General features: G+C 42.8%; 1 protein-coding gene across 5 annotated transcripts in view; it reads right to left on the bottom strand.

Annotated features, from left to right (window-relative positions):
* Positions 1–13512: 13512 nt before the first annotated feature.
* The window catches only part of LOC131243313 (protein NLP5-like), a 29647-nt gene continuing 17917 nt past the window's right edge, over positions 13513–25242 (bottom strand). For 4 of the 5 annotated variants that reach the window (XM_058242559.1, XM_058242556.1, XM_058242558.1 and 1 more), the window contains one exon: positions 13513–15025. In XM_058242559.1, the coding sequence (XP_058098542.1) occupies positions 14124–15025 (902 nt within the window). In that variant the 3' untranslated portion in view covers positions 13513–14123. Of the gene's footprint in view, positions 15026–15099; positions 15296–25242 lie in introns of all 5 variants that reach the window. The other variant, XM_058242560.1, reaches the window with a different exon arrangement.

The raw sequence follows: 25242 nt of genomic DNA, 5'->3' as shown, positions 1-25242 counted from the left end.
CGATGGCATCGCCGGTCGCTAGACAGTGGGGCGATGCCTCCTCCCACCAGCGATGCCATCCCCCCCCCCCCCCCCGACACCGGATGTGCCCGGGACCCACCTTGGATCACCCCGTTTTGCGTCGTTTGGGCCCCCGAGTATGTTTGAGGCATTTTCGGGTCCCATCTCGCGTATATTCGTACTTTTTAGGTTCTTTGAGTGTGGAATGACTCAAATCCTCGTCTAATCTTGTTGATTGACTGTCTAGAAGGGATTTGGAGCCATCTCGCATGATCACCGAGGCTTATGAGCCTGATTTCAACGGTCAATTTCGCCAATTGGTGAAGCTGGAAATCCTATGACTGTTCCTACGTTTTATCACACCCTCCTAAGTTAAAGTACATCAGTGTGCATCGTGTTACCATAACCCAATTCTAGTTTAATCCAAATCATGCTCTGATACTAACTTGTAACACCCTGAAAATCGGGGGTCGAGCAAGAGCCTAACTCCCGAGTTCCAACGCATCACTTATGCAACATAAATAGTGATGATTAAATGTTGTCTGTATTAACACATTAAACATGAATGGGATTACACTAAATCAGTATAACATACTTTAGAGACGATTAAATTTAAGCAAGCAGAAGACTATGATAAATTTATATGGAACATATAATTGTTGTAGGTCTCCAGAGTGTGAACACGTTACCAGGTTAAAGATATACATGTATACTCCCAAAAAAAGTGGATAAAATGAATATACATGGGTAATACAAAATACAGAATAACAAGTGTGATAGTCTCTAGTCAACATCCCTGTAACCCCGTCGATCAGAACATGGTATACCTAGACCCGCTTGATAGCTGAATATAGGAAAACTCCTCATCATCATAGAAATCTGGCTCCACCTCGCAAACCTCACCATCATCTGCAACTACAACAGGGTCTAGTTGGTGTTTTAAAACACCGTCCCAGAGTGAGAGTGAGTGATCAACTCAGTGGAGCTATAAGGCAAAGGTTAACGTGTTATCAATTCAATCAACCAATAATGATAAGGCAGTACAACAATCATATCCTAAGTACTCTTGTTAATACAAGAATGGTATGCAATAATGATGCATGCCCTCACCTACACTCCCTCAGCAACATCATCTCACGATCGCGCATGGAAACCTCCCTAAACGTGCACTTCCTCGCCAAAGCACATGCAGTGCAATGAATGCTCGTGTTAGCCAAGTTCTTAATTAGGTTTATTCAGCTAGCATATTTGGGAAGCTAAGGCACCTCCCTCTATATCACTTACCCAAACAATGATCTATCTAGGGTCGTCAATCCTAGTTAATCGAATATGATAGATAGTTCCAGGTCATAACGGAGAGGCTCGTTACCTCGGCGCAGGCCTAGTTTATACTCGAGGTCACTACAAGAGGCTCATCACCTGATCATGGGCTGATAACTCGAATATAATGTCCCATACACCACCATATTCGGCGTGAGTTTGGGTTGCTCATTGGACACTACGGGGAGGCTCGTCGCTCCAGCGTAAGTCGACAGCTCAACCACAGTGTCCCATATACCACCATGCCCGGCTCATGAGTCTTAGCAGATCATGGTACCAAGGTTAAATGGATTTCATTGGTAAGTGGTACCTTAGATTCAAGCAGTTGTGTCCATACATGGTAATCACACATTTAGCCAATCGGGTTACTTGACAAGTTCGAATGGTACAAGCGCACGTGGAAATAATCGACATGGAGCGCATAAGCACTCCTCATGGCACTATCGACAATCATCGTACGACTCAGATTCATTGAATGTATCCGTGGTGACAAAAATACTCAGCCACTCAGTCGGAGACTGTTACTGATTGCTTGGACTACGTTGTAGTCCCCAAGTACACTCCGAGTAATAGCATTCACATATAGTAGTCATAACAGGATTGCCCAAACAATTCAAGCATTGCAATCATTTGAGTATTTTATAAACACATAGTGAACATGACATCATACATGCACCTTTCATACATGAATCATTAAGCCTAGTGTAAATTACATAAAGAAAACAATTCGAATAGTTAAGGTAATTGAGGATCTCATCCCAACACCTTTAATAAATACATTTCATCGAACAATTTCTCATTCAGACATTTTATCAAACACTTAGACTACACACTACAACATACATGTGATATATTAGTTATAACCTATATTATGACGAATCCTTTCACAAAGGAGTTGCCACACATACAACAATCATGTATTCTCAATCAATGAGCATGGTAAGCACAAGTCATAATTCCATATTCATTCAGACATTTCAACAAACACATAGAATGCATTTATATTCAACATAGTTCATATATAGGTGTAATACTCGGAAACCACCATATCTAAGCATATGTGACAGCAATCAAGTCAGTCATAAATCATTACTGACAGTGAGAGCCTTAAAAACCATAACCTAAATGTTTATAGTCCGCATCTTTCACCGGTAGACTTGTATCAAACTCAGTTCGACACTAAGTCTCCGTCTACGGCACAATGGCAACCTATAGCATGAAATAGGTTAGCTACTTCACCATTTACTCTATTTGGATACCTAAAATAGGTTAGGGTTAGGATTTCTTACCCAACAACGGAATCAAAATTGCCGGTGTAGTGACACGGATAGGATGATTCAGCACGTAGAGCGGTGGGATCGAATCCCAGCAACTATCTCTCACTCTCTCTCTCTCCTCCTCACTCTTTCTTCTCTTTTCTCTCTTCTCTCTCCTAGGGTTTTGAAATTTGGTATGGCAAGGGAGAGAGAGGGTTTAAGGTCCTTGTATAGGCCCAAAACTGATCTCAATGGTCCCAGGGTCATGGTATACTTAGGTTATAGCCAAAAGTCGGTTGTTTCGGTCCAATAGGGCTCATCTGGAGGCCCATTTCCTGCATACGGTCCAAGGAAAGCTTCTTGACATTGGCTCTCAGTCAGGTTTAGACTTCACTCCAATCAGATCAGTGGATCGACCGTGGAGGACCTGTTTCAGTTTAACGGTCACAAGTACTCGATTAGGGCCATAAGTGCACTGACATGTGTTAGAAATTTTTCCTGATCCGATGGTGTAATTGGGTCAGAATTTGACGATCTGAAACCTTAAAATTTGCTTGCAAGGGAACGGCTCAATTCACTTAAGTTTCAGTTCATTTTCAAAGATATTCACGTTTCTCACACACTTCGCTTCGAGCTCAAGTTGTGCATTTTTGGATACTATTAGGACTTGATTTCTGAGTTGGTCATCAAGCCCAGTAAGGTGGTCATAACTAAATAGTTTCACGGTCATCGGATTTTCGACGCGTGGTCCAGGTTCGATACGGAGTTTCATTGTGCTTAACTGAGTTTAGAGATTGATCATAGGTTTCTAGGTAATGTAGCATTAGCGGTTCTACTCGTTTTGGGTCTTACAATTCGTAGTTAAACTGGTTTAAGCTAATTCTCCAGATAATTTAGTTTAACACTAAGTTAATTTTTGTCTAATTCCTAAATAATTCTATCCTTAGCGATTTCTGCCTGAGGTGTTGCTTAAGTCTTCGTACGGATTTTTTCGAGACGTTACATGAAGTAAGAAGCTTCCTTGGCCTGGTAGGCTACTATCGTCGATTTATTAGGGACTTTTCCAAGATAGCCAGACTGCTGTCTCAGCTGACTTTGAAGGATCTTAAGTTTACCTAGAATAAGAAGGTAGAAGCAGCTTTTTAGGAATTGAAGGACAAGCTGATGTTCGCCCCTGTTCTAATATTTCTAGAGAAAGGGGTCAAGTATACGATATACACCGATGCGTCTCGTGTTGGTTTGGTTGTGTCCTTATACAGATGGACAGGGTGATTGCCTATGCATCGCGACAGTTGAGGAAACACAAGGAAAACTACCCTATGCATGACCTAGAGTTAGTAGCAGTCATCTTTGTACTAAAGTGCTGGAGACATTACCTCTACAAAGAGGAGTTTGAGCTCTTTTGTGACCACAAGAGCCTCAGGTACATATTCACACAGAGGGACATGAATATGAGGCAGCGACGTTGGATGGAAACCTTGAAAGATTTCAACTTCGAGGTCTCCTACCATCCTAGCAAGGCCAACCTTGTGGCAGACGCGTTGAGCCGCAAGAAGATGATAGTATTTGCAGCTCCGCTGATGATCGATGAATGGAACATGATAGATTTTGTATGAGACTTTGAGCAGAAACTTACGGTAGAGGAACCGTTAGAGAGCGTCGCACACGTTCCTGTGCAGCCACTCATTAATGATAGGATTATTGCGGCTCAGAAAGACGATGAACTATTAGCAAAGATGAGAGAGTAGGTGAGCGAAAGTGAAGACTCGGAATGGAGAGTTGGTACGGATGGGGGTTTACATTATCGTGACCGCCTACGCGTCCCGAACCTTCATGACTTGAGAAGGGAAGTTCTTGAAGCTGCCCATAATTCGAGGATGGCGATGCATCCTGGTAGTACGAAGATGTATCGAGACATGAAGAGGTCATACTAGTAGGAAACATGAAGGCCCACATAGCAGATTATGTGTCCTGTTGTCTCACGTGCCAGCGGGTCAAGGTCGAACATCGCCGACCTCCTGGTTTACTCCAGCCCATGCTCATAGCTGAATGGAAATGGGATTTCATTTCTATGGACTTCATCTCAGGGTTTTCGAAGACGAGGAAGAGGCATGACTCCATTTGGGTGATTGTGGACCGGTTGATGAAATCGGCTCATTTTCTCTCTATTAGAGTCTCAAACTCAGCAGACGATTTGGCCAGGCTGTATATCAAGGAGATAGTGCGTCTGCATAGAGTTCCTATGGAGATCGTGTTGGACCGAGACACACGATTCATATCTATCTTCTGGACTCATATCTAGGAAGCAATGGGTGTAAAACTGAAGTTTAGTACCGCGTTCCACCCACAGACGGAATGGGTAAATGGAATGGGCAATCAGGTGTTAGAAGATATGCTGTGAGCTTGTGTGCTTGATTTCAAAGACAGTTGGGATAACTGTCTTCCTTATGATGAGTTCACCTATAATAACAGCTTTCAGGCGAGTAGTAACATGGCCCCCTACGAAGCACTATATGGGTGTCTGTGTAGAGCACTGCATTGTTGGGCAGAGGTTGGCAAGAAGAGTTTGATTGGCCCAGATTTAGTACAGGCGACCTCAGAGAAGATCGACATTATTAGGCGTCGACTCCTGGCAGCACAGAGCAGAAAGAAGAGTTACGCCGATACGAGGCGGCGACCGCTAGAGTTTGAGGTTGGGGACCATGTGTTTCTTAAGGTTTCCCTAATGAAGGGAGTCCTTCAGTTTGGCAAGAAGTGGAAGCTCACGCCACGATTTATTGGCCCATTCCAGATACTAGATCGAAAGGGTGTGGTAGTGTACCGCCTTGCTTTACCCACACCACTTGTAGGCGTGCACAACGTATTTCGCGTATCTATGCTGAAGAAATACGTTCCTAACCCTTCCCACATTATCAAATGGGACGGGAGCAGGTACAGTTGAGTGAGGATGCTACTTATGTACTGCGACCAACACGTATTCCAGACCGGAAGGAACAGATGTTGCGTAGTAAGGTTATCCCGCTTGTGAAGGTGTTATGGACACATCACACTGAGGAAGAGGCTACTTGGGAAATAAAAGCTGAGGTCCATAAGAACTACCCTCAGATTTTCGAAGAGTACGAAAAGTTACTAATTTCGAGGATGAAATTTTTCTTTAAGGGAGGTAGATTGTAACGTCTCGAAAAAATTCGTACAAAGACCCAAGTACCACCTCAAGCAGAGATCACTAAGGACCAAATCTTTTAGAAATTAGACGAAAATTAATTAAGCACTAAACTGAATTAATCGGTGAATTAGCTCAAATCACTTTCTATACGAACTGCAAGACTCAAAACTAGTAGAATCGCTAACTCTACATTACCTAAAAACCTAGGGTCAATCTCAAAACCCAGTTACTCTCAGGAGCACATTGAAACTCTGTATCGAACCTGGACTACGCGTCGAAAGTCCGATTAACGCAAAACTATATAGTTATGACCGCCTTACTGGGCTTGACAATTATCTCGAAAATCAAGTCCCAATAGTATCCAAAAATGCACAACTTAAGCTCAGAGCGAAGTTCGTGAGAAATGTGAATATCTTTAGAAAATGAACTCAAACTTAAGTGATTTGGGCCATTCACTTGCAGGCCAAATTTAAGGTTTCAGACCGTCATATTCTGACCCAACTACACCCTTGGATTAGGAAAATTTCCCTACATATATCAGTGTACTTGTGGCCCTGATCGAGTAACGATGACCATTCATCGGATACGGTGCGAAGGTTGCCAAAATTCGACCGGAAGGACCGCGGAAGCCAACGGAACGGTACGGATTAGGACACGGGTCTTACAATGGACCTCTAGATGAGCCCGGTTGGACCGAAACAGCCACCCTTTGGCTATATCCTAAGTATATCATGGCCTTGGGGCCATTGGCATCAGTTCTAGGCCTATATAAGGGCCTTAACCCACCCCTCTCTCATTCCATACGAATTACCAAACCCTAGGAGAGAGAAGAGAGATAAGAGAAGGAGAAAGTGAGGGGAAGTGAGAGAGAGTTGGGGTTTGTTGCCGAGATTCGATCCCATCGCTCCACGTGTCAAATCATCCCTCCTGTATCGCTACACCGGCGATTCTGATTCCATTTTTAGGTGAGAAATCCAGACCCTAATCTGTTTTAGGTATCTAAGTAAATGAATCGACGAAATAACTAACCTATTTCATAATTCAGGTAGCCATTGTGCCGCAGACGAAGGCATAGTGTTCGAACTGAGTTCGATACGAGTATACTGACGGAAGGTGCGGACTATAAACATTTAGGTTATGGTTTTCAAGGCTTTCAATGTCAGTTAATGATTTATGACTGACTTGATTACTATCACATATGCTTAGATGCGATGTTTTCTCCGTATTACACATATATGAACTATGTTGAAAATAATCCATTCCTTGTGCTTGTTTAAATGTTTGTATGAATATGAAATTATGATTTGTGCTTGCCATGATTGTTGTTTGGGAATACATGATTGTTGTATGCATGGCAACTCCCTTGTAAAAGGATTTGCTATAATATATGTTTTAATAAATTTATTACGTGTATGTGATATGTGTAGTCTAAGTGTTTGATAAGATGCCTGATTGAGAAAATGCTTGTTGAAATGTATTTAATGAAGCTGTTGAGATAGGATACTTAATTCCCTTATCTATAGTTATAGTTTCCTTTATATAACCTATCTTACTACTATGTGATTTATGGATGAAATGCCTATGTATAATAACATGTGCACTATGTGTTTGTTGAAATGCTCAAATAAGATTTATATTTAGATTGGTTATCACATGCTGTCCTTGACTATCACATGTGAATGCTATTGTTTTGGAGTGTGATCGGGGCTACAATGTAGTCCAGGCAATCGGTAACGACTTCCAATCGAGTGGCTGAATCAGTTTAGCCACCATGGATACGTTCGATGTATCCGAGTCGTACGGTGATTATCGACAGTGGTTAGGCCACAAGGAGTGCGTATGCGTTCCATGTCGATTAATTCAACGTGCGCCCATACTAGTCGAGCTTGTCAAGTAACCCGATTGACTTAATGTATGTTCACCATGTATGGATGCTACTGCTTGAATCTAAGGTACCAACTTACCAGTGAAAAGCCCGTTTAACCTTGGTACCACGATCAGCTAAGACTCATGAGCTGAGCATGGTGGTATGGAACACCGTGGTCGAGCTGTCGGCCTATGCTGGGGTGACGAGCCTCCTCATAGTGACTAGTGAGCAAACCAAACTCGTGAGCCAAATACGGTGGTATGAGACACTGTATTCGAGCTGTCGGCCTACGATCAGGTGACGAGCCTCTCGTAGTGACCTTGAGTATACACTAAGACTACGCTAATGTGACGAGCCTTTCCATAGTAACCTCGAGTATAAACTAGGCCTGCGCTGAGGTGACGAGCCTCTCCGTAGCGACCTGGAACTGCCTATTGTACGTGATTAACTAGGATTGACGAACCTAGATGGATCATTATTTGGGTCAATGATATAAAGGGAGGTGCCTTAGCTTCCCAAACTTGCTGTATAAATAGGTCTAATTAAGAACTTGGCTAATCATGTACATACACCGTATTACATGTGCCTTTAGCATTGGAGTTAAGCACAGCGGGAGTGTTACATGCACGACCGTGAGATGATGTCGCAGAGGGAGTGTAGGCGAGGGCATACATCATTAATACATATCATCCTTACATTAACCGGAGTATTTAGGAATGCTTGTTGTATTGCTTTATCATTACTGCTTGACTGAATTGATAACATGTTAACCTTTACCTTATAGCTCCACTGAGTTGATCACTCACTCCCACTCTGGGACGGTGTTTTAAAATACCAACTAGACTCTATTGTAGTTCCGGGTGATGTCAAGGCTTACGAGGCGGAGCCTGACTTCTACGACGACGACGAGGAGTTTTCCTACTTGCAACTCTCTGGCGGGTCTATGTAGACCTAGAGTTGCATCACCGGGGCTACAAGGATATGGATTAGATGATATTACACTTTATCATTTTGTATATTTTGGAACTAAACATGTAATTATTTAACCTGGTATCATGTTCATACTCTAGGGACCTACAACCACTTATATGCTTTATATTCTTATCACAGTCTTCCGCTTGCGTAATCCAATTGTCTCTGGAGTATGATATGTTGTTTTGGTATAATCTCGTTCATGTTTAATGCACTAATACGGACAACATTTAATCATCATTATCTATGTTGCATAAGTGATGCGTTGGAACTCGGGAGTTGGGCATCTGCTCGACCCTCGATTTTCAGGGCGTTATAACTGATCTGGATAAAAGTTCCTTGTTTTGGATTGTACACTACCTTTTTGACCTTACATATGCTAGCTCTATTCTTTACTTGGTATAATGAGCGTAGCTGATTAAATGCCTTCATTGATACCGTTATCCATCCAGCATCCTACCTTGGTTACTCTATGCAATGCTTACTCATGAGAATGTGTCGTATGATAAAAACATGTAAACCTTAACTATTATATGATAGCTTGATGCTCTCATGACTCATGGTCACATGTTTTATGTCATGATTAGTAATGATAATATACTCATCCACGAAAATCTATTGAACCATGATTATTTGCTTATTTATGGTAACATGTCTACTCATGGTAACCTGCTCGTCTATAATGATATGTTTAGTTGTGGCAATACATCCATCTAAGACAATATTCTTAGTTGTGATAACATTAGGGGTGCCCACGGGTCGGTTTGGTCCGGTTCTAGGGTGATACTGGAACCGAACCATTCCTAATGGTTCTAGGATATTCGGAACCGAAACTGGACCGTTAAAACCGGTTCGGTTCCGGATCGGTTCCACAGTTCTAGGCTTTCTATAATCCAGCCCATTTACATATTTTATTTTATAATCTAGCCCATGTCCATTCGTGTTGTGATCCATTTGATGAATGATTTAGATATTTTATAAGGTGTGCAAAAATACATTTATGGAAACAATCAAATGGTGCATTGTAAACCATAAATTATGAGTCAAATACGGAAATAATCAAAGGTTTCTTAGTTCAGTTCCAGGTTCAGTTCCACGGTTTGGTTCCGCGGTTCAGTTCCACGGTTTGGTTCTGCGGTTCGGATCCACAGTTCGGTTCTATGGATCAGTTCACTGTTCGGTTCGATTCTACATACCCTCAAACCGAGAACCGAACCAATATAATCAGTTCTTTGATTTTTGGAACCGGAACCGGTGCACTCTAAAACCGGATTGTTTGGTCGGTTTCAGTCCGGTTTCACGGTTCTACCGGTTCGATATACACCCCTAGATAACATGTTTATCCTTGCCAACATGCTTATCCGTAATAACATGCTCACCTATGATAACATACTTATATCTGATAACATGCTTATTTGTGATTACATGCTTGTTTATGATAATATGTTTATGGTTGTTTTGTATGTTTTCACGGGAGAACCTTGACAACCCGTGTTTTACTCTCGGCACGCCATAAACTCATTGAGCCAGGTTTTCCTCATACTGAAATACCCAAAAATTTTCAGGTTGCATTCAGCCGCAGGTTGCATGCAAGAGCTGCTGGAGTTTTGCTATAGTCTCGTTTGTTACTATTGAGCCGAATGTATTATTTTGTGTATGATGATGGAATGTTCTTTGTAATTATATTAGGCGACCCTTCCTTGGAAGGAACAGGTCTGCCTCTTGGATGTATTCGTTAACTTCATGTATGTGATGATGTTCCTTTTTAAATTCTTAGTTTCAACAATTTCAGCTCACTTAATTAGAAAAAATAAATAAATTTATCTGCCATGAATCAGATTTGTTATTTGGGAAGTTCATTAACCCGTCATCAACTCTGATAAGTAGAGAGGTAGTTGCCGCAACCCGAGTTCTGGACTTGGGAAGTATTAGGGCCTGAGTTCCGGATTTGGAGCATGACAAGGGCCTGAGTTCCGGATTTGGAGCATGACACTTGTACACTCCGGTGGCCTAGCAATGTCTTACATTGAAAATCCTAACAATGCTCATCTTTGGCAACAAATGGGCATAAAAGTTGCACGACAAGAGGCCTCGGAGAATTTCAACGTTTTCCTTTTCAGAGAAGTAATATGCTATTTAGCAATAGACAGAAAATCAACCACGTTTCCTAAATGAGATGGAGACGGTCTGGCTTCGACAAGGGAAAGAGACCATTTGGTCCTTTAAAACTAAGGAGCCTTCACAGTGGATCATTATGTTGCTTGCTTATTCACCTGAAGATTTCTAAGGTTGTTTTTAAGAATAATGTTGATATTGATTTAAAAAAACGAAAAAAGAAGAATATGAAAATGGGAAGAAGAAGCACAGATTGCATTTGCACTACTTAAGAAGGCCATGACTTTGAGACCGGTTCTTGCACCGCTGAATTGCCATAAGGAATTCATCATTCAAGGACAAATGACTCTAAACTATTAGTTGCATCCTATGTGCGAACATCAGAAGATGTTGAAAGGAGTGGCCTGGTTATGATTCACTCCAAGCTATCACACAACATTTACAAGATGAGGGACCAACATCAGCCTAATTACAAGTTCGAAAATGGCGAACCATGATATAAAGAATGACTAATGGTTGGTTTGATATTCGACGATTAAGAAAGATATCCTAAGGGAGTGTCATGCATCAACTACAGATGGACACTCGGGGTACTAAAAGATTTCTTAGTGGGTTGCTAGGACTTCTCTCCAGAAAGGAATATGGTCAAATATCAAGTAATTGCCAAATGTGACATATGCTAGAGGTACCCGTAACCATTATGGACTAAGGTTTCTATGGATTTTACACCACCTTACCGATATCACAAAGCAAGAACACCATTAAGGTGGTTGTGGATCATTTCTCTAAAATTTCCCACTTTTCTATGTTGTCTCATCCCTACATGGTTGCCACTGTTGCTCAGGCCTTCATCTGAAATGTGGTGATGTTACATGGGATAGCCGGATAGCCATTTCCATCGATAAGCAACAAAGAGCCCAAATTTACTAGCCACTTTTGACAGGACATTCGGAATTAGCAAGGCATGAGAATCAAGATGAGCATGGATTATCATCTTCGGTAAGAGAGAGAGACTAAATTGTGAGAAGTAACAACAGACAGCTGAATTGTTATGTAAATAATCAAACTAAGCAGTGGGTTAAGTGGATACCCTTGGTTGAGTGGTGGTACAACACCACTTGTCACATCTACAGAAATGACACCATTGAAGCAGTATATGGCATTCAGCTGTATGATCTAAATAAGCTGCTGACAACTCTGAAAGAGAATTCAAAGATGACATGGAATAGGATGAAGCAACAAGCAGTTAAACACACGACTGAGAGAGTTTGAGGTGGGTGATATGGTTTTCCTCAGGCTCCAATCATACAGAAAGTCGAGAGAGAGAGAGAGAGAGAGAGAGAGAGAGAGAGAGAAGCACCCAATTTCTGTAGACAGTACAAGATCAAACAGAAGATATGGCCATGGCGTACAAGCTTGAACAACTAAAAGGTACAAAGACACATCCTGTTTTCATGTATCATGTCTCAAAGAGAAAAGGTTGGGGATAATGTTATGCCAATTGTAGAATAGATACCTGTCAATGAAGAAGGGTTGATTAAACATGAACCTCATATTATCATGATTGGACATGGTAGAAGGGGTTATGGAGCTGTTATAGAAGTATCGGTGCACGACTGGCACTACTTGCTCTAAAAGCTCGAACCGATAGAGCGTGGCGAATCAATCCACTTATCTCATAGCCCTAGCCCCACATCCCATGGGTTAGGTCCTTGGCTGGACCCCCCTCGTGGGCCCCAAATCACATGGGTTCCGCCTCACACAAGCCACCCGCCTCGTGCCCCTGCATCCCACCAGCCACCCTACTCGAGCCTGGTGAGAAAATGCCCCTGCATTGGAAATCCTTTATAAGCTTCAAGAGAGTTTTTCTCAATTTCAACCTCAAGGACATACCACAAGTAAGATGGATGAGTTGACAATATGCCAAGTAAATTCCAGAAAACACACCATTGTCTAGGCCTAGAAGAACAAAATTTGGAAAGTGCCCCATCAGACATTATTTTTATTGGCATGCACTAGAATGCACATTCTCACATGCATGTGCATGCGAACATTTTCCTTCGATACATGAACCCTCATGAACATATACAACCAAAGGAATAATATAATACCAAAAGGAAAGGGGAAAATATACAACAACGACAAGTAATAAATATAACTTGACTTTTCTAGACTCCAACCATGCGCTAGTTTCAATAGGTCTGAATCGTCTGATTTAGCATGCATGCTAGTCACAGTGCAGCTTCACAAAGTTCTGAATGCTCCAAAGTAGAAGTGAATAGCTATTTACAAGATCATACTCTACAAACTGACCATTATCATTAGTTCCAAGTTCTACAACGGCCAAACCAAGTGTAATGACAAGACTATTGTCCCTACATGATGCAATTCAGGGTCGAGTCCTTGATAGAGGCATTTACAAGACCATACTCTACAAACTGACCATTATCATTAGTTCCAAGTTCTACAACGGCCAAGCCAAGTGTAATGACAAGACTATTGTCCCTACATGATGCAATTCAGGGTCGAGTCCTTGATAGAGGCATTGAGCTTCAATCTCCTCAACCATAGCTTCCCTACCCACAAAAAATAATAATTAATATTATTATTAAAAAAAAAAAACAAGAAAAAAAAAATGATTTACATAGAAGATCAGAAAGATAAATATAATGAAACAATTTAAGCTTAGCAGGGGCTTTCACACAACTGGTTCCTTTTCTATTGCACGCACCTTGATCTTAAATGGCGAAATCCAATAGTTTTCATGCCCCACGAACAAAAAAGCAATGATGAAAGAGAATTAGTTCAATAGTCACTTGTTTTCTTTTTTCCCTCAAATAATAATGCCTTGTTTATATTCACATTGAGAGGCACTCTACTGTTATAGCAGTCTGAAGAATGCCATCTTACCAATATCTCCAAGAGTTTCAACACTTGATTGAAAGCCATAAAGTGTGCCCGTCTTCCCAAAAGCTTCAACACTTGATTGAAAGCCATGTCCATTATATCCACAATATTTATATTACATTGCAGTGTTAGTAACATCAAAAGTGTCTGTGACCCATGGTTGCAAAGGACTTGATGTCTCAAAGCTCCATTAGAAACCAACCACCTTCCCAATTCCATTTCTGCAGTCAGCCAACTGTTGGTGTTGTGATACAATAATGTCCTCATGAACAAAAGAATTCCATGTCCAGATCACATTATCATTAGTGGGCCTCATGGGGTCATATGTGAGTCTAGATACCCAATACAACACGATCTTCATTCCCTGACCTGCAACAGCCATGACCAACCATCACATTTGTGTTGTTTGCTTGACAGTGTAGGTTCAACGATCCATACAGTACTGATGTACATACATTCATGGGTTCATACGGTTGTGGACTGCAGTGTGATGATAATGAAACAAGAGGTTTCATAACATTCACAATGGCCCACTGCTGCTCAAAGAATTTCTGGTTGCCATATGTGCAACATGGTGGACTGAAAGTTTGATAGAATGAACACGAGATGATTTGTAAATGTCCTTGCACTCCTGCAGATCATCATCGCATGTTAACAGCACCCACTCGGAGTCATCATCCAAATACTTCAGATTGATCATACTTGCATCATCTATATTAAACCGCTTCACAACCTCTTGTCGCAGATCTAAAAATCCCCAAGAAGGTTGCATGCTGAACCTGACCTTCTCTTCCCCGAATGTGACTTTCAGTCTGAGTAAATTGCTGTCTTGAGGCACACGGCTGCTTTTAGACAAAGGAGAGAGTTTTTTCAGAGACGTATGATCAATAAGGGACTTGTGACTGTGGGACCGAGCCAGAGGTCTTGGTTCCTCTTTACCCAACTCATGCAGCTCAGCTTCACTGTAGGCCTTCTTCAGGAGAATACTTTGGCTTTCTGTCATGGAAGCATCTTCACTAACTACAAGGTGGGCCACATGAGAGTGATGCTGTGCCATAGTAGAACAACAGAGACCTGAGCTGGAGCTCTGACTGCATGATGATGATGGTGATTTCTCTGGAGCAGCACAGGTGCTGAATATGACTTCGGGTTGTGATGTGTTTGAGGATTTCTGATGATTAGCTTGCTTTAGTTTGGAAAATGTACTACTTCCTGATGCATGTGGTGAAGTCAAATCAGACCCATAAGCTTGTGGGAAATTAGCATACAGGGAACTGATTTGGATAGCTCCATTGGCACCCTGGACCGAGTTGATCACCACTTGCAGTTTCCTCAAAGAGTGGCCGACTTTCTTGATCTTTCGAGAAGGCCAACGAGTGATTCCATGTTGCCTGCATATCCTTTTCAAAGTAGTGGGGCACACTGCAATGGTGGAAAAATGCATTAGCAACTCAACTGCATTCCAGTTTAAAAAACTAAGATCATGGATTGAGTACCGGCAATGGATACAGTGCCAGTTTGGATCTAGCCGCAATTTGCCACCCAAAATGAGAACGAACCCCAATCTGGGGCGGTTTCTTTCCAATGGGAGTCTTTCATGCATCCTGCCATCCAAATTTCGGACAATGCTCGAAACATCCCCACTTTCCTGGAATGCAGATGCGGGGATGCAAAGATGCTGATGTCTGCATTCTGAGTTACGTCCAAGCAGCCCCATAGGAGTAAAAATAGCTATTAACAAGGACACCTTATTTACAAGAACAAAAGATGTTACATCCAACACAGTTCATGAACACATGCCAAGATGTCAGTCAAGAATTCCATGGCATACGTAACCATTTTAGAATGTTGCTTGAGTTTCTAGAATACTTACGAAAGTTCATAAGAGAAAAAGGGAAAAAAACAAAAAAGAGTGTAACTACTACTTACCACATTAAAGTATGCATGTGATAATTGGGGATGGCATAAATCACTATACAAGTCAAAGAAAAAGAGAAGAAGCACATAATAATCATGAACAAGAACAAAATGGGGGGAACAAACCAATTACAGTTGAATGATACATTGGACGGAGAAAGTGATGTCCTCTAAGAAATCATTTTAGAAGACACACCCACTAAGAGTCGGATATAACGACCTTGTCCCAACCATGAAATACAAGATCTATAGGGGGTCGTTTGATTTTCTAATTACAGTGGTAATTCCAGGTAAATGGGCAATAGTTATTTACCTTTGTATTTCCGGTTGATTTTCCAATGTGATGTTGACAGCCACCTTCATTTATAACACTCCTTACGTCCCCAGAGGAAAAGAAAAAAATGTTAAATCATGGGGCCCTCCATGATGCGTGTCTTATCCACACCGTCCATCCCTTTAGACAGCTCATTTTAGGGCATGAGCCGAAAAATGAGGCAGATCCAAAGCTCAAGTGGCCACATCACAAGAAACAATGAGAATTGAACTCCTATCATTGAAAGCTTCTTGAGGACCCTAGGAGTTTTGGATCAAGCTGATCTTTTTGTTTCCCCTTTATTCATGACTGTGTGACCTTATGAACAGGTTGGATGACAAATAAACATCAATGTGGGCCCTAGGGAGAAAACAACTTTCAGCCGTTGACATCTTTAAGATCATTGTTCCCTAAGGTGTGGTCCACTTGAGCTTTGGATTTGCCTCATTTTTGGGCCCATGCCTAAAAATCTGCCGTTAAAAAGGATGGATGGTGTGTATAAGTCACATATATCATGATGGGGCCCACATATGTAAATAGGTAATGACATGGTTTTTATGGACCAAATTTCAAAACGTAATTACTGCCTATTTCAAACAGGTGGAGTAAGTCATAATTACTTATTTCCCTGTATTTACCAGGGAAATTAAAAATCAAACAGCCCCTAGATGTATTAGAACTTGGTAAAATATTTCTACAGATAATAGAGTAATTGACTTGAGATGCATGAAGTGAATCTACCAAGCAATTGAATGCATAAAAGTTATGAAAACTTATAAGGTCCTGATATATGAGGACTTGTAGTGTCCTGATGTACCTGTTTGTACAACAGTGTCCATGGATTGGTGATTCAAACCATTGATCTCATAGGCAACATCACTATTGGATGCCCAAAAAATCTTACTGATTGGATGGTTGGCAGAGGAAAAAATGTAACCTATACAAGAACGGATATATTAGATGACTAGGATCTTCCAATCTCAGGGATTTGCGGGGCATGTTCCATTCACAATGGGCCCATCATATTGACGGTCAATCACCGGATCATGGGCCCCATCTTTACAGACCAAGCATACTAGGACACCGTACACATTGTGGTGCATGGGTCCACTTATTTTGAAAGGTAAGTGTTAATGAATGTGATATAGGCCTACATAAGACCACTTAAATGGATTATTTTGGAATAGGACACACAGGATTTTTGCTTTTGCTGTTAATGGGCATTTCTATCATTATGAAACTTTTTTTTTTTTTTTGGGGGGGGGGGGGCTCTAACTTCAGCCCATTCTCTTCTCTATCCCATCTCTCTTTCGCCTATTTTACATGGTTTTAGAGCTACATCGCTTTTGATCCTTATTCTTCTTCAAATTTCTTATTTCTTCTTTTCTTTTACCCTTGGTGTCCCTTAGGGCTTGTTTGGTTTTCCATTTTCCCATGAAATGCAAAGTAATGGGCCATCATTATCATTTCCAGGTGTTTGTTTAAACGGGAATTATCACTCAAAAATCAAGATTCAAATACACTTGTAACAGAAGTAGGTAAAGTAAATTGTAATCATTCCATTTTCACACTATAAATCTACCCATTTTACAGTGATTTAAACAAAAAATGTAGCAAAATCATCATTGCAGTTTAAGTGATGCCACCACACCATTACAAGAGTAAATAATCATTACCCATTTACAGCCATTTATCGTTGTAATTGGAAAATGTAAGCAGGCCCTTGGCTTGTGTTGAAAATTTCTTAAGAAACCTACGATTTCTTTTTTTGTTTCTTTTGTGTGTTTGGTTTTTTGTAATGGTTTGTATATGCGTGGGGGAATGAAGACATTGGCTTTTGAATGATATCATCTCACGTGTGATCATTGCAAACATGTGGGTTGTTTGCTCATGTTGTATGTTGTGTCCGTAAGTATATTTCTTTCTGGCCGGTTGGAAGTATTGAACGTGTGTATTGATTTTTTGTCTAAGGTGGTGTGTGTACCATGTGAAGCATTCAAATGTGGTGCTCATCGAGTGTGTTAGGTCAGCCCGCGTTTGTGCTTACGAAGTACTCTTCTTTTGTCTATTATAGAGATGAAAAGTAGCCTGAAATATGGATTTAAAAACACATCTAATATTTTAGGGGTCCAAATAACCTCTATTAGGTTAAATGGGACAAACTATATATAGCCTAAATCATTTCAAGTTTTTATCTCACGGCCAAGGGAAAATTGAGATATTTAGCCATAGAGAAACCTGATGAAGAATCCAGTACTTATAACTAATGGATCCAGGAAAACTCACAAATTATGACCAAGTTATGGAATAGTTTGGAGCACTTCATGAGTGCAATTTGTGGATGTGATTAAGGAAGTGTTGGATGCTTTATGAGAGATGTATTCATCTGATGAAAACATTTCTCGTATTTATCAGTTTTATGAAGAAATATTTGATTCATTTTTTTTAAAGGATTTACTTGTTATATATTAATGAGAGGAAAATGTATAGTTAGCGATTCAGGTGGGCCGCAATGAAGGCAGGCCACACCTATCATATGGAAATAGGAATGAAAAACAAAATCTACAGGGAAGAGAAGCAGAAAATGGAACGGACTGCTTGAAATGGCACTAGCGAGCGAGGCCATGGTCCCAAAACTGGCAGAATCCGCGCAGCGCGACTCGAAGACAGAGACTACAAAGAAACAGATCAGTCGATCCCAGTTTTGGGCCTGGAGAGCTTAATCTGGCCCAGACTAGATCTATCCAGATTCATAGAGCCTCTGATGGATCTCGAAAGGTCAGCCAGCTGAAGGAAGACGGCGTTCGGAGCCCCCGTGCTGGATAGCTTGGTGAGCCCGTCGGCCACCGAGTTTCCTTCTCTAAGCATATGTATGAAGCTGATGTTAAGGGCCTGGCATAGCACCTTGATTGATCCCAAGTAATACCAAATATTCCAAGAGGAGGCATTGATAGGATTGCTCACGGCGTCGACAATCACTCGTGTAAGGCCTGTATCCTAGTCCGTACCATTCCTTAGACTCCCGCGATCTTTCCCATCAAATTCCGGCAACCCGCGACCTATAACTAGCGTTTGCGATCAACCCTAAGTCGCATCTCGTATATCTGAGTCGACTCGACCCAAGACTTATACCCTAGCGACCGCGCCATCACCATAGTTTCAACGCCGCATTGCGCATTGATGCAATACCCAGGCCAGGAGTTGTGAGCCCGCGTTCATTTCGAGGAAACGTCGCGCGTTGCGAATTCCGAGTGAATCTCTACCCAATCCATCACATCAATCAATCAAGTACAAGCAAGTACTCAACCCATACCTAGCCCATCCCACTCTTACACAAGCTATCCCTAAAGTCAACTCTCTCTCTCTCCACTCATCCCTTTCTTACACCACATCATCCCTCTCTCCTTACATCTCCCATCCTTCACTCCATCTCATTCCATTCTCTATCATTTTTCCTAGCAACCAAGAGAGAAAAAGACTAAGGAGACAAAAGAGAAAGAACCTAAGATCAAGACCCACTTCGTACCACCAATCTCACCATCCAACCCTTCAAACTTCATCATCCACCCTTAAAGAAGAAGCTTAGGAGCTAAGGAAGCCAAGGGACCAAGAAGAAGTGAAATAGGTGGGTGATCTTAGGATTTCCACCGTTGATTTTTATGATTTGAGGGCCCACATGTGGTGGGACCCATCTTGATGTATGCATTGTATCATAGAAGGGAGCTCATAGTGGCGGAGCTCCCTCCATCACCGCCGTCTCTCTCTCTCTCTCTCTCTCTCTCTCTCTCTCTCTCTCTCTCCCCTTTGCGGCCCACCTTAATGTGTGTACAGTGTCCACATCGTCCAGCCCGATAGGGGCAGTGGCCCAGCAGGCCCACGAATTTCATCCAGGTCGTCCGTCAGAATGACGTCCAGCAGGCCTGGACGATTGGGATAACACAAATATCAGTTTGATGCAAAGCAGGTGGGCCACACATGTGGACCCACCTGATGTATGCATGCATACCCACACCGTCCAGTCTGCTGGATAGTGGGACACCCCTGAGATTTAAGTATTTTATCTAGACTGTCCAAGTCATGGATGGTGGGCCACGTACGTGTGGACCCACCTCTGATATATGCATTTCATCCAAGCCATCCAATGGTGGGGACCACCTCCTATATAGCTGCTGCATTGACGTCAGTAAGTCTGTGGATCTGATCGTGAGGTATGAGTTATATCCAATACCGTCCGTCCATTTTATTGGGGGTGGGGCCCACCTTGATGTATGAATTTTGTTTCCATACCGTCCATCGCTGGACGGTGCAGCATGGGACTCCACCGTGATGTATCTGTATATCCAGCCGTTCGTCCATCTGGCTGGACATGGGGCCCACCCACACGTGTTGCACGTGTGGGTTGGGGACCACCGTAATGTATGTATTTTGTATTAACACCGTTCATCTATGTGGACCCCACCAGCAATGCAGCTGCTGTGTTGACGTAAGCAAGTTCTGTGGGCTTGATCATGGGTATGTGTTATATCCAAACCGTCCAGTCCATTGGACGTGGACCCCACTATGAATTATATATTTCATCCGCACCGTCCAACCGTTTGGGGCGGTGCTGGACGCACATGATGTACGTGTTATATCCATGCCGTCCAAAGGCCAGACGCGGGACCCACTGATGTATCTTTTTCATGCAGGCAGTCTATCCATGTGGCCTACCGTGATGAGGCCCATCTTGATGTATAGGAGGCCCATGTGATGAAGGGCCCACCTAATGTATGAGGCCCATGCGATGTGGCCCACTTGATGTATATGAGGCCCATGTGATGAAGGTGTGAGGCTCGATGTGATGTATATGAGGCCCATTTGATGAGGCCCCAATATGATGTATATGAGGCCCATATGATGAAGCCCGATGTGATGTATATTGGCCCATTTGATGAGGCCCAATATGATGTATATGAGGCCCATATGATGAGGCCCGATGTGACGTATATTGGCCCATTTGATGAGGCCCAATATGATGTATATGAGGCCCATTTGATGAGGCCCGATGTGATATATATTGGCCATTGAGCGAGGCCTATTGAGATCTATGTGAGGCCCTTGTATGAGGCCCATTGTGATGTACATGAGGCCCTTGTGTGAGGCCCATTATGGTGCATATGAGGCCTAGGTGATGAGGCCCAATTGTAATGCGTGACTCCACCATGATGTATGAAATGTTATGTGTGATGCCCATCTTTGTTTCCTAAATAGTATTCAGGCCATGGGCCCCATTGTATATTAGATTTCTTAATGGGCCGCTCTCTAGGGAGCAACGGTGGTTAAATGTCCACAATGGTTAAATGTCCACATTGTAAGTCTCCCTAGGGCCCGTTGTTAAGCCCATGACCACCTTACCTTATTGGGCTACCCCAAATCATTGGCCCCCCCGTAATTGTTAGGCCCATTCTTGATATGAGTAGGCCATCTAGGCCCATCCTTGATATGAGGAGAGTACATCATCATCATCATATAACATGCTTAGTATAGCTTCACGATCCATGCACATCATAGGTATGCTTGATATGAGGAGTGATTGATCATAGTACATGCCATTAGGCGGATTATTGTGTAACTCCCTGATAGGAGTTGCCCACATGAGCGCGCGGTACGCGTAGGATTGTTGTATGACTGATAGTGATTCATGCATCTCGCATTTGTATGATATGATTACTATATGCCCTAGCGATATCAGGGTCGTAGCCTCCACAGGCATATTGTAGATGCCAGGATTGGACACCGGAAATCTCTCTACATGGGGTGCGATAGATGTCCCTAGGTGAAATTCCCTAAACCCTTATGGTACCAGGAGGTTGCTCTCATGTCTAGACCGAGTAGATGCTTTGAGCACCGAGTGCCAAATACCAGGAGGCCGCGCTTCCCACTGTGTCATGGTCGGTTGGAAGGGGGTATGGCCTTACCCACCCGAGAGGTGGGGGCAAAGCTAAGCTGAGTTTGACCAGCTCGAGGAATGGGTCCACTATCAACGAGCCGGGCCTGATATTGGCAGGTGGATAGTGAAGTCTCTTCCACTCACCTTGTTGCGCGCGATTGCACAACAATCTGGTTTAGAGTGTACTAGACCCCATTGATATCCCAGAGATGAGCTGCATTGATATGTGGATTCAAATGAGCACTGGCATGCTTGCGTTGCATCTCGTATATGACATTTGGCTACGTAAGCCTCGCATCGTATGACCTCGGTATAGCCGATGGTGCATTCATGCCTTGCATCGCATGGCTTCGGTATGGTCAATAGCATTCATGCCTTGCATCACATAACCTTGGTACGGCTGATAGCATTCATGGACTTACCAGCATATTTCCGCATTGCTCTGATATTGCATACTTGGCACTTGCCTTGGGCACACACTTACACACTACCCTTTAAGCTTTTCATAAGCTTATGCACGACCGTTGCATGCAGGTGTCGTTGGATCGCAGCAGCGCTGAGGCAGAAGCGTGTAGCAGATCATCTTGGAGCTTTCGTCTATCTTTGTATTTCCTTTTCCGCATTGTACTCAAAGTTTTTTATATAGTGGATATGTGGTGATGTTGTTTCGTGACTTGGTTATGCTTGTGGTTATGCTACATTAAAAAAAAAAATCATATTGAAAATCCTCCTTGTAGGGTCCCAGGATTGGAATCTGGCATAAGAATGGGACACTACGGAGGCTGTAGGCGCCGGATTCGGTGATCGGGAATTCTGTGAGCCCAGTTTCTGAGTTTGGGGCATAACAACTTGGGAGTCTGACTCAGCTATGATTTGATTCAGGCCTCTGTCTTTGCAAAGATTCAACCCGTCAACCATCGCACAGGCCTCGACAACTGTATTGGAAACAGAACCATATCTGTTATGGAAGGAAAAAATGAAGTTGCCAAGATGGTCTCTGCATATACCACCTCCACCCCCCTCACCCGGGTTACTCCTAGTAGATCCATCCACATTCAACTTAACCCAACCAGATGAGGGTTTGTGCCAAGTAATGATTTGAGTCCTATCAGCGATAGAGAGATTATTCGCATTCAAACCCAAATGATGGCCGAGGTGCATCTCTTGAGCGGAGGAAATATTCAAGAGAGGCAGATGACATAGTAATTCTCTGATCCACAATGAGACTTTGGCGATCATAGTTGCAGTTGAGAAGGGCTGATCGTCGAATCTGGATGCATTCCTACCAAGCCATAGTTCCCATACAATGAGAGGGGGAATGAACCCTCAAATGAGCTTCCAAGAGGATGATTTTCTTGCAGCCATCATCCACTGCTGAATTCGGAGTGATATAAACTGCCCCTCGGTGAAGTTGATCTTCAATAGGTAGGCGAAGAAGTGCCAAACTTGGGAAGCTATCAGGCCATTGGAAAGAAGATGGTCCAGTCAATGCTATGGGACGAGCGGGCATTGGCAGGTTGATGCACAAGAATCTGTGGGTTAATGATAGATGGATGGGGGGCTGATAAGCTGATAGGGGCGGTTGTGGATCTGTTTTGGTGGTGGGTGTAACTGACGAGGGGTGGTCTGATTTGCTGTATATTTGCTGTAGGAATAGGCTCCAGGATGACAGAATTCTGCTGGAATGAGGGAGATGGGATAGAAAATGGATTAGCTGAGGCTTGGTTGATAAGAGGGAGTTGGGTAGGCTGAGAGGAAGAGGTAGGGCTGCTGATATGAGGTGCTGCTTGGGCATGATTTGGGCTAGAAATAGAGGCATTGGCCTGATCGCGAGGAGTAGGGAATGATTGTAGCCGATGGCTATCAACAGAAAATGCATCATGAGAGTGGTTCTGATTTGTGCAACATTCGCATCTAGACGCCAGGTTGATTCCGATGTTCTGAACAGCAGCATCTATTGGGACCGCTCTGTGCATGACTTTCCACAGAAATATACCAATCTTTGGAGGAAGAAACTAGTTCCAGGCCCAGGGAGTCCAGGGTTGAATGGGGCAGGAGGCTCGGATGGTGTTCCAAGCAGATTTTTGAAGAGAACTTGCCTGAGGGAGAGAGATTCCAAATCAGATGATCACGTCTATCCGAGAGGAAGACTCCACTTTCTATGATAGATCTGGTTGAGGCAACGGGGAGAATGGCTTCAACTGATGAAAGGTTCCATCCTCCAGAGGGACTCCAGAAGTCCTTAACCAAGGCATCTTTGGAAGATCCTGGAATGGGAGAGAGCAGCTTCAATTAGCAGCCCCTTGCCAGTCCAGTTTTGAGTCCAGAATTTGACATTTCCTTCTCCAATCATCCATCTCGAGTTAAGAATGCAGAAAATGAGCGAGCTTCTAACTTGAATCCATATAGTCGAGCCTCCAATATTGGTTATACTTCTACCATTGATGAATTTTGAGAGGTACTTGGAATGGAATAGACTGGCCCATAGAGATTTCCCCTCAAGAAGCCTCCATGCCTTTTTGCACCGAAAAGCTTTCATGATATCCATCAATCTTCTAATGCCTAGACCGCCTTCGCTGAGAGGATAACATAGATCCCTCCATCTAACCCAGTGTCGACGGTTACCAGTTTTTGATGTTCCCCCAAAGGAGGAGGCAAGCATCTTTTCTATCTGTTGGCAAGCCTTTGTAGGGATGTTAAGGGCTGAGAGGATATGCACTGGGATACCACCTAGAACATGTGTGATAAGCACTAGCTTAGCAGCCTGATTGAGTAGCTTGGCCTTCCATCCCGCTATCCGTTCCTCGATCTTGTGAATGAGAGGTAGGATATGCTGATATTTGACTTTCCCTTTAACTAACGGAGCTCCCACGTAAGTGGGAGGAAAATTGGATTGTTTGAAGCCAGTGAGCTGAGAAATCTTCCTCGCTCTCCCAAAAGGGGCCTTCTTGGGGAGAAGGAAGCAGCTTTTCGACGTGTTAACCCTCTGGCCTGATCCTCTCTCGTAGGACTAAATGAAGGAAAGAAGGGAACGAATTGAAGATATCCTGCCATTCAGAAATATAACCGTATCATTAGCAAATAACAGATGAGAAACGGTACTGTTGTTTCTAGGGAGCTTTTAGGGAAGGCATGATCCAGAGAGGAAGAGACGGCTAAGTCCTCTGCTTAAGACCTCCCCTGCGATGATGAATAAAGCTAGGGAGAGAGGATCTCCTTGGCGTAAGCCCCTTGAAGATTGGAAGAAGCTGAAATGTCTTCCATTGATGAGCGTTGTAAACCAACAACCTTCCCAGCATTGTTGAGCTAATTTAATCCATTTAGGGCTGAATCCGAATGCTTGAAGAACATCAGTAATGAAACTCCATTCCATTCTATCATAGGCCTTTTCCATGTCCAATTTGAAGATGAGGTTGCCCCCGACAGATTTCCTGTCAATGTTGAAGGCCATTTCTGAAGCTATAGATATGCTTTCCGCGA

The sequence above is a fragment of the Magnolia sinica genome, chromosome 4 (genome assembly GCF_029962835.1).
Source record: "Magnolia sinica isolate HGM2019 chromosome 4, MsV1, whole genome shotgun sequence".
NCBI classification, from domain to species: Eukaryota; Viridiplantae; Streptophyta; class Magnoliopsida; order Magnoliales; family Magnoliaceae; genus Magnolia; species Magnolia sinica.
Note: the sequence above shows the minus strand (reverse complement) of the source record. Positions and strands in the feature narration are given on the sequence as shown.